Source organism: Cryptomeria japonica, chromosome 5 (genome assembly GCF_030272615.1).
Source record: "Cryptomeria japonica chromosome 5, Sugi_1.0, whole genome shotgun sequence".
Taxonomy (NCBI): Eukaryota; Viridiplantae; Streptophyta; class Pinopsida; order Cupressales; family Cupressaceae; genus Cryptomeria; species Cryptomeria japonica.
The window spans coordinates 420,126,741-420,138,073 of record NC_081409.1 but is presented as its reverse complement, the minus strand read 5'-3'; the positions used below and the strand labels follow the sequence as shown (position 1 = coordinate 420,138,073).

Sequence of the window (11,333 nt, the reverse complement as noted above, 5' to 3'; positions counted from 1 at the left end):
ATTAGGTTCAACTACAATCTTGATAGGAGAGATTAACACTTGGAATTATGTTCCTTTGTTGCAGGGTGAACTCACAATACTGGTTCCCACTTTTTGACCAACTTTGACACTTAGATGAACATTTTGCAAAAAACCTTCACTTTCCAACACCTATAACTTTTAAATCGTTAAGAATTTGGAGATGATGTAAACTAGTGATTTGTAACATCCTTTTTGTAGATTCTAAATATATTTTTTTCAAATGTTTTTGAATAAAATTTTATTGATTTTTCCATCTCCTTCAAAAGTAGTTTTTTACAGGAAACAACATTATTTAAGAGTGATGTGCATCCCGAAACGTATAATTTTTTTTCTATAAATGATAAAAACTTATCTCTTTTAAATTTTGGTTTGTAACATCAATACCCAGGGCATGCAGGTGGTTTGATAGTGATATGTTGAATATTTTTTATTTTATTAAGTTTTGAAGTCCGACTAATTATAATTTAGATATAGGTGTACATTTGAACACATAACTTGCTCTATATATATCAAAATTAAGTTTTATTTTTTTTGTTAGAAAGAAGACATCAATACCTAGGGCATAGATATTTTTCAGAATTTTTTTGAATTAGTTTGCTATTTTTCCCAATGCATTGAACAAAGAAGTTCATGTTCGGTGAAAAACCTACATTCATAAAAAATAAAATAAAAATATATTAATAAACTTAAATATATTAAAAATTATACTATTTGGAAAGCTTATAATAAGGACTAAATCCTCAAGAAAACAAAACTTCTAAATGAATTCGTTTGACCCCTCAAAAGCTAATGTACAATTGGTTTTTTATCAGCATTTGATAGATGCAAAGGAGACTCCATTGCAAGTATGATTTAGAAGTAGAGAGGTTCTATCCAAGAAATTTTGATCTAAGAGCCTTTGATCTAACTCTCTTCAATTAATTACTTCAAATGGGACCTCTTAAAGCTTAAATAATTATATTTTCCAAAAAATGTATGATTTCAGCAAAAATCAGGATGTACCAAAAAGTGGGAACCAGCTTTGTGAGTTCACCCTGCAATGGAATTGATATTTTGAAGTGTGTGTGAAAGAACCCTGTTAAATGATAGCAAAATAATGATTTTCAGTAATAATAGTAAATTAAAAAATAGAAAACCAACATAGTTAGCTAGATCTAGAAATAAGATATAGATAGGAACCTATAGCTACAAACTAGAGATAAAAATGTAAGACATTTTTGGAGGGTGCCCTAGTCCTTTGGGTGTCCAAACTGACAAAAAGGGACATAAAGGTAGTTAGGAGATCTTATAGGCTTGTCTCTCATAAATCTAGCCAAAAAGCATTAGACATGATTGGAGGGCACCCTAGTCCAAGTGTTTTTGCGCATCCAAAATCTAAAACTAACTATCACTATTTGCTCTACACACTTATAACACTCTTTTCTATCAGCTCTAAACCTGCACACTTGAAAATGGGGGAAAATGTTTGTGATGTATAGGGGATTGCCAAATTCAAACCCCGTGATCATGTTCCCACCTTCACAACAATTATGATGGATGATAAAGAGAGCTTATCCTTAGTAGGATAGAGGCTAAAACATAATGGAAATTTTGAATTGAAATAATTATACCTTAGGTGTGGAAATGATGGTGATGCAATGCTCTTCAGATAAGTCCTTCAAGTGTTAATGGAATAACACAATTTAACAAAACATAATCATCATAAAATCATACTTGAATGTAGGTTGTTATAGCTTGCTACTCAATATGCTAAATATTGAAATCTATAGTTCTTGCTTGATCATAGTTAAAAAATCATAAAAAAAAATTGGCTTCTTATGAGTGATAAAAGATTTCTCTATATAGGCTTCACAAGGTATTTCCAAATGTAGGTTAACAACCAACAATGAAATGAAAAGATCAATATTGGATCACGATTACGAAGGTCGTCACTTGTACACATTTGATTTTAGGTTCCTTTTAGAGGGTCTGAGGTGTTGGGAGCCATAGTCCACTAAAAAATGGATCGACAAAAGGGGTGGTAGAGTGTAGGGATCCATAACATAGGTCCCAGTCTCAAAATTAGCATATGATGACGATTAAGTTGCAAGTTTAACAATTAAATTATAGAGTAGCATAGGGCCCAAATATACTTAAAATGATGTAGGAGAAAACACCCTAAAGTAGGGGCCCAAACAGAGTGTGAAATTGTAAAGGGTTACAATTTACTGCACTACAAAATTATAAAGGAAAAACTAAACCTTTTGTTTCCATGGTGACATTTTAAAGTGGGGACTCACTTGGTTATGTTTTGTTCAAGCTCATTCTAGGAGAAGGTGAAAACTAGTATGAGGCTGGAAGAAGTTATTTTTGTACTCATCAAAAGTTTAAGTCTTGGAATTAATAAGTGAGATGTTCAAAGTATCAAATTTTTTTTTTTAGGATCTCAATAGAGGATTCTTTTGGGATGAATATGACAAAGGGGAAAGGAAACAAAGTCTTGACCTTCTCCCATTCAAAAAATTGCTAAGGATTACAATTTTTAGTGAAATACAATAGACTTTTTGATGTAAGGGTAGATTGTGTTGAAGGAGGCAATGACCATTCTTGTAAGATTGATCTTGATTTTGTATGAGGATCAATCTCTAAGACCAATTCAACCATTAATTTTTTTCCTTCATTAAGCACATGTTTTCTTTTAATCCCCAACACCAAAGTTTAATACCTTGAGTATAATGATTTGATTTGATGTGATAACCTACACTAATAAACATGTTTTGCTAACAATTTTAAACTCTATGATTTTTACATGTTCACACAAATCCATGAAAATATGTAAAGTTGTTTAGATACACATTATCCAATGGTGGAGAAATGATACATAATATATGATGCAATGCTAGAAGGAGTAGTACTATGGAGATGAAAATGGTAGTGGAAGGGGTAATTGTAGAGGACAAATCAATGGCAGGAGAGGAAGAAGAAGCACATGCACTAACCATAGTAGATTAAGCAATTTTAGTGATAATTGAACCAAGGGAAATCCCACAAATGCAAGGTTAGATTGAATCAATGACAAAAGATATAAAACAACCAAAAGATCAAAATATGAATCAACCTTTATATCTTGCCAAGAGATGATTCTCTTGTTCCTTCGATTCAGACTCTTGTTGAAGCCAAGAACACGCCTCTTCCTAGCTTGATATGATCAGTCCAATAGGAATAATGTGGCTGGCTCTCCAATATTGTGCACAAATGATATATGATGGATGGATGAGAGAGGATGAATTGATGATCAAAGGATGAAATGGCTAAGTATGGATGAGTGCAAATTTTGGTATAGTAAGGGTATGAGGATGATTTCTTGGGCACAAACTAGCAGCATGGATTTACTAAACTTGGAGATGAGATATGAGGGGATGGAGTCCTCAATTTATAGGAAGAGAGGAGGAGAAATGGAGGGCTATAATTGACCCAAGATAAAGGGTCGGGATTGCTTGTGAGCCCACACAAGGCCCAAGAGGAGATGACAAGACAAGTGTGGAGACCAAGAGATATGCCTTAAAGGAATTTCTTGTCTCCACACTCCTCAAGGCTCATTAGGAAGACTTCCCAATGTGCCTAGGGAAGAACAAGGAATAAAATATTCCTTGAGGGAGGAAGATGAAGAATTAAAAATTCTTCAAAAAGGATGTTCATGGAGATTGGAGGAATAAGGAGGAATTAAAAATTCCTTGGAGAATGGGATGCCTAGAGGAAATCTGAAAATCTCACATTCACCTAAGAAAAGAGAATTTAAGGAAGGTGGTTGGGTGGAAGGGACAAGGAGTTGACTTTGTGGCTAATCACGATGATTAGCCACTAGCAACTCATTAGGAGAGGGATTAGAAGAATGATTAGGTGGGATTAGGGTAGACAAGATATGTAGGAGGATTTGACTAGAAGAGAGAATGAGTGGAGGGAATTAAAAATTAGAAGAATAACGCTAAGTGAGTTTAGGGATCTTCTAGAAGAATTCATTAGGTTAATGATGGATTAGGAAAAATGTGATTTGTAGGAATCATCTAGATTAATTAATTAATTGAAAGGAGGAATTTGAGGAGACTTAATATTAATGATTTTTAGAAGAATAAAGGTGGATTGATCAATAGACTATAGTGACAACATTAATGATATTTAACTAATATTGAGGAGGAATAAGAATTGGCACAATTAATAAATTAATTATGTCAAAAACTTAAAATAATTAAAATAATTATTTTTAAGTGTCTACACTAATAACTTGTAAGTAAGATCTCTAATACATATAGCTTATTGATGGATACATTGTGAATCATATTGACTAGAGTTGTTTTGGATTTTCTACATTGACCAAACTAACAAGCTTGTTAATAAATCTTGGTTGACTACATGAGCATCATGATCATAGTCCTTTAGATTATTTTGAATATTTGATGAGAATAGATCTTAATTTTATTGGATTGGACATCTTTTTAAGGTTTAGATAAGAATTCTTTATTGAAAGATTATGATCGTGAGAAGCTCATGGAAATAATAAAGGATAATCCAAGTTAAAGCTCAAAAAATATTTTTTTGAATTTAAAAGTAGAAATATTAGAGGTATGACAAATATGAAGATGAAACATTAGTGTATTCAAGGGTAGGTAGAATGGACAAAAGAGATAGTAAATAATGAAACTCAAATCATAGAAGAAAAAATATATGAATGAAATATCAATGAAAGACATAAACTATAACAAGATGTAAAAATTGACAACATAATTACAATATGTAACTTTTTGAAACCCTATATCAATCAATGTCTAGCCTAAGGTTAAACCTTAGAGGTTGTAAGAGTATATGTGTTCACCAAAAATGAAAATGAAAATGATATTTCCCTAAGCTTAATCTAGGCTATTCATAGAAGAAGCATACACATAAACATAAACTAAACCTATATTAATAGGTGATAGTTGTAGAAATAGATAGTTTTGAATTAAATGTTAAGATACAAATTAAGTACAATCTATTGAGGAACATGCTTAGCTCTATAACTTATGCGAGGTATTGAATTTGATATAGCATAGAATCTAATGATTTGATGCCAAAAAATGGGTAATTTGGATGTGCTCTCTGTGTGAAATTCGATGCATATGTAGGTCATTTATGCAAGAACTAATCTAACCATACTAAATGTGTGATCTTGTCTTCTAATTTTCTTGATTGTCTCATTTCTCTGAGTATTAGTCTTTTTCTCCTAGGTCAACCCCCTTGACAGGACCAACTCTATGATCGTGGAGGTGATTGGGAACAATAATCTTCAATCATGCAAATGCCCTAGAATGATTATGTAGTTTCACATTCTTTTTAGGTTTAACAATCAAAGTGTTTCCAACTTGCTTCCTTCTTTAATGCCAATGTTATTCAATGATTCTTAGATTTTCAACCTACACAATTGAATGCCTTTAATAATAAATTACATAAATGCATGTTTAGTCAACTCGTAATGATAAATAAAATGCAACATGGGATTTGTGAGATTGGCCTAATATGAAAAAGTAGTAGTATGTGAAAGATGCAATAAATGTAAACCATTTGAGAGAATGTATAAGAATAGATAAGGTGTGGTTGAATACAAGAATGTGTATAGAAAAAGAGAATTGTAAAAGTATTTATATTGGTGAAAACATGGCACAATGTAGAAGTTCGTTAACATTGATATTGGTGAAGATGTCTGTATGGTTGAAAGTTTGTTAACATTGGTAGTAGTGAATTGTTGAGCTTGAAAACAATGGTGGGGGCCAGATCTGCATGTATCCATCCATATAGAAAAAACAAACGCGTAAGGTAACCCGCACGATTGCAATTTGGAAGGGAAAGGGCAGACTGAAGATCGCTGTTAAGGTCTTCCACTAATTCTAACTCTAACAAGAAGTTGCATCATCATTACCAATGGTTATTTCGTACCGAAAAGCAAGGGCAAGGCAAGTGCCACCTCAGCTCTATCCAGCTAGTTTTAATTTCTGTTGATGCACAGCTCTTCAATATTCTCAAACCCCTCCCTTGAGTTAACCCGTGTTTGTACAAGATCATAATCTTGGGCTACTAAGTTTAAGTGGGGATCGTTTGAATTAGATTTTAACAGAGCAGATCTGGCGAGATGGGTGTCGATTACTACAAAGTTCTGAAGGTGGAAAGAAATGCATCGGAGGAGGAACTGAAGAAGGCATACAAAAAGTTGGCCATGAAATGGCACCCAGATAAGAACCCTGATAACATGGTGGACGCCGAGGCTAATTTCAAACGAATTTCCGAGGCCTATGAGGTATGCATCTCATTCTTGCAAATGAATTTCGGAGCTGATTTGAGCTTATCTAATGGGTTTTCTTTTCCTTTTAACCCTAATTAAAATGGGTTTGATACCTTGGAGGATTGTGATTTAGGGTTCACCTGCCCTCACCCTTTTATAGTTTTACATGAATATATCAAGAATTAAAAAATCCTCTGCTTTTTATATGGGAAAAGGTTCTGCCTTCTGGTCACCAAATAGAACTCTTTAAATTCTGCTTTTAACATGCATCGGGAATTTTACAAATAGTATAAACTTAGTTTGGAATCGCCCTTACTCGTGGAGGGAGCCGCCAGGTTAGATTATTTTCAGCACTGAGAGAGCTTAGGTGATTTTTGCGGAAAAATTGGTCCCATGCAATTGTTGTTTTTTCCAGAACAAACGTTGCAGAAAAAGAAATGACATTTTGAATGTAAAAAGGTTGGTTTGAAAAATTATCAATTGCATGTAAATCTGTTATCTGGGCTGGGGAAACTTTCGGCTATCCTGCACCCGCTAAACACATGCAGCTATGTTTTCCATCCCTAGCTTTTTGCCCAATTCCTATAACTTCATCGATTTTAATATCATTTAACCTAAGATTCTATTTTTACCCACAGTTGCTGCATTTAAATTTCAGGGGGCATTGGTGCTCAGTAAAATCAGAAGTGATAATTCCATCATTTTTAACACAAATAATCCTAAAAGAAAGAGGTCTGGATCACATATCCAGATTCATTACTAAGTTTTACTGTTGATGCCCAAAGTGTGTGACATAGATCCTTGGTAATATATATGGCAAAGCTCTTAACTATTTTCATAATATTTCTCTTGATTTGACATTGCTGTCAATGGAGGGTATCTAGGATAAATGCAAGAAACAAAACTTAGGGACAAAATTCGTTTAAACTAAATTTTGATGCAAATTGTTGGACATCTGTAATGAGAATTTTTACTTGTAAGTATGCAATCTCAGCAGGTTCTCTAAACTGCTAAACACTTCTTGTTTCATTGAGTGCCCAGTTATGCTTGTTTCTACATAAGAGATGTGGGTAAATCATTATCGGGCTATATTGTTCTCAATCCTTGCATTATTCCTGGGCTATTGTGTAACATACACAGGTGTGATTAGACATGTTCAATGATAAATTAACTGTAGAAGCATCTAGCGTGGTGCCTTGTTCATTGATGATTTTATAAGGAATTGAGTGTTTAATATTTGTATAATCATTTTCTGTACAATTTTCATTGGACCGTACTTTACACTGTCCAAAATATGTAAAGAAACCACACATGCTTCATGCTTGTGAAGAGCATTTGTATTCCATTTTTCATCGTGTGCATGATCTAAGAAAAAGAAATTATGCAAACTCTGACCCTAAGAATGTCTATAGATGATGAATCAAAAACTTGAAATTTTCAATGTTGCTCCCTGATATTCTTGACTTAAATTTCATAAAAAAATATCTAAAAAATGTTTAGTCTACTGCATTTATTATTAACACCTTTATTATTCGTAAGGCTTTTATTTTCTATGTGCAATAGGTTCTCAGTGATCCTGAAAAGCGTAAAATTTATGATCAATTTGGAGAAGAGGGACTGAAGGGGCAGGTTCCATCACCTGGTGAATCGTCTTTTGCAGATGGAAGTGGGCCAAATTTGTACACATTTAATCCAAGAAATGCAGAAGACATATTTGCTGAGTTTTTCAGTGATTCAAACCCATTTGGTGGTATGAACGGTTTTGGTGGCAGAGGAGTGAGGAGGACAGGTTTTCAAGATGCCATGTTTGGACGCTACAATGGCCCAGAAAACATTTATAATCAATTTGGCAGAGGAGTTTCTTCAGTTCCTCGCAAAGCCAAGCCTGTGGAAAGCAAGCTACCATGCACATTGGAAGATTTTTACGGTGGGACCACAAAGAAAATGAAAATATCAAGAAATATTATTGATGATAATGGGTAAGTGCATAGGTATTAAAATTTCCTTCCTATTCTGTTCTCTGACATTAATTATAGTTGTCAAAACAATTCGGATATATTGTGGGGAAGACAATATTGTATCTTTTCGAGTACAGATGCTGAAAGGAAATGAAGAACATTCAGTAGTTTGCTACACTTTCTATTTAATCCTCATTTATAAATGCGTCTCACTTACTTTTGTGTTTTCATGGGTGCTTTCACTGGTGCATTTACCTTTTCCTCTGCATCTTCACATTAGTCACAGTATTAATTGCTCTTATAGAAAATTTGAGATACCATCTTTGTGACTATGTTGTCCATTACCTTAGAGTCACATCTGTGCTATGCATGTGCTTATTTTGTGCACCTTATTTGTCTGATTATTTCATGTATTGCACCTGCCCATAGCAGAGACATGGATGGGAAAGTATAAGCTGTTGCCCTGTTGAAAAGACTAGGAAATTGCATTTTGTTAATATATATCACCATGAATGTTAATTGCAGAAGAAATTTATTATTGCTGCCCTAGCTTGCGTTCACCTGTTGAACCTAATGAACATTTTATGCATTAAACTTTCATGTTTCTTATTTGAATTATGATTTTTCCTTTGTTCAGAAAAATGCAAACAAAGGACGAGTTTCTAACGATCAAAATCAAGCCTGGTTGGAAGAAAGGAACAAAGATCACATTCCCCGAGAAAGGAAATGAGGAGCCTAATGTGATTCCTGCTGACCTTATATTTGTTATTGATGAGAAGCCTCATGATGTATACAAGAGGGATGGCAATGATCTAGTTGTTACTCAAAAAATATCTCTCAGTGAGGCTCTTACTGGCTACAATGTTAACTTGTGTACTTTAGACATGAGGCGTTTGAGCATACCAATTACTGATGTCATAAGGCCTGGTTATGAGAAAGTAGTACCCAATGAGGGAATGCCTGTTGCAAAGGAGCCTGGAAAGAGAGGAAATTTGAGAATAAAGTTTGATATCAAATTCCCAACCAGATTAACTGCTGAGCAAAAATCAGGCATCAAGAGATTACTAGGGGGCTAGGTTGCCCTCCACAATCACTATTATCCACACAGAGAGTATGTGGCACATCAGGAAGAAAGAGCTTGTGAGCAGATAGCAAAAAAAATTGTGGTTGTATTAAGAAATTCAATGGAAATCCATCATTTGAGTGCCTAGGGCTTACATTTGTTGCCTTTTTTTACGGATTCACCTGGTCACCACTCATAAGAGGGTTTGCAATTGTAAAATGATATTTGTCGGCCTCAGGTTGTACAGTTAACAAAAGATACAATAAGTGCTATTTTTAAGATAGTTAACAATTGTTGAAAGCATGGTTTCCTCTGATTTCTGTTAAAGGCTAAAAAGTAGATTATCCAAGCATTATTGCACTCTGAAATTTGAGAAATCTGTCTCTTTCCATTTTGAAAGTATAAAGAATGTGAAGTTCAATTGCAAATATTTACTCGACTGGATAAGGTTCTTCATTTCTCGTTTCTTTACTTATCCTTGATATTTTGATGCTGAATTGTGTTGTTGATTCTTTTTCCTTTTCTCATGAAAAATGATTTTTATGTGTGTGAAAGGATGATATCTCTTGGACATGGTCGAGCCTTCTTATGTATCCTAGTGAAGTTTGTCATTCTTTGAAATCTTTGAATTGGTTGTTATTTGCCATTCATGGTCCTTAAATATGTAGTCCTTTCCTTCTTTTCTTACGCACAGTGGACTATATATGGGTGAATTATGATCTCTTGGAATATTAAGCTCCCTTATGTATCCTTGTTAAGGTTTTCTGTAAATATTGTGCTTCCTGGAAATCAATTGATAGGTTGTTTACATGAATAGTTTCAACTTCAAGTATTACAATTTTGTATCTCAAGGGTGGTTTTCTAAGTGTCGAGTAGAAAATTTTGAACCAGGTTTTTTGGGACTTTGTCTTTTGATATTATTGACTTTATAGACTTTATTCCGTCAATGGATTACATCCCCGGTGGGAAAGTCTTGGAAGTTGGATTTCCTGTATAACAGGAGAAAAAAGATTTACAAGAACCGAAAAAAATGTCTCCTAACCTTGTTCTTTTTGCTTTTTAGGATATTTTTTTTAGCAAAATCCAAAATTGCTGCTTTAAATGACTTGGCAATTAATTTTATTAGTTAGACATCTATGCTTGTTTCTGAGTTTAACTTATATAGTCTTGCGTTTAAGTACTTCCTTTCTAGTATTCCGATGCTGCAAGAAATATGACAGGGAGGGCTTCACCTCATGTTTTTGGTGCTTTGAACCTCAACAAAAAACAATTGTTTCTGTATGCTTTGCATTGGTTGCAGGATGTTTCATGAAAGGCTGAAAACCCATTACGGTGACTAGGGGATAAATTTGATAGCCATTTCATGGTATTTACACTTTTTTAGCTGTAAAATACAAACTTTTTGAAGGCTAGTGGATGTAAGGTGAAAATTTGGATGGATTCGCAATAATTTTAAAGGATTAAACCTGTATATTTAGTCTCTAATTTTATTTTAAACTATACTAGCATTTGAAGTGCATTGTTAACTGTAGATAGCCACCATAAAATATTTTATTTAAAGCTGCACACATTCTTTAATGATATTAATCAGACATTGATCTCCCTTTGTTTGATATTTTCCCTAAATTGAGGTTGTCTTGGCTGAGCTCTCTTACATTCTCATGATGCAGTGGGGGGCTCTTAGTATGTATGTATCAGGTTTCTTTACTCTACACCTAGGTACCTTATTCATTGTGTTCTTGTAGTTTAGAAAATTAATTTTGTTTAATTCCATTATTTTGACCCCCTGAGATCTTTTTTTTTTTCTCCATTCAAAATCTTAAAATTTACTTAAATTCCATTAGTCCGTCCTTTCAAGAGTCATCATTTTGACCCTAAGGATTTAGACCTAAAAATTCATCATTAGATTGTGAGATTTAGACCTAAAAATTCATCATTAGATTGTGATTTTTCAAAATTGATTAGCAACATAGAACATTCAGTTTTGCTAATAGAGCCAAAA

At 33.7% G+C, this 11,333-nt stretch overlaps 1 protein-coding gene across 1 annotated transcript; it reads left to right on the top strand.

The window, feature by feature from the left end:
* The first annotated feature begins 5,780 nt into the window (after positions 1-5,780).
* Positions 5,781-9,651, top strand: LOC131028166 (uncharacterized). Its single transcript, XM_057958394.2, has 3 exons — positions 5,781-6,325; positions 7,874-8,289; positions 8,906-9,651. Exons 1-3 carry the CDS (start codon positions 6,161-6,163, stop codon positions 9,342-9,344), a joined length of 1,020 nt encoding a protein of 339 aa, XP_057814377.1. The 5' UTR covers positions 5,781-6,160; the 3' UTR covers positions 9,345-9,651.
* The last annotated feature ends 1,682 nt before the right edge of the window (positions 9,652-11,333 follow it).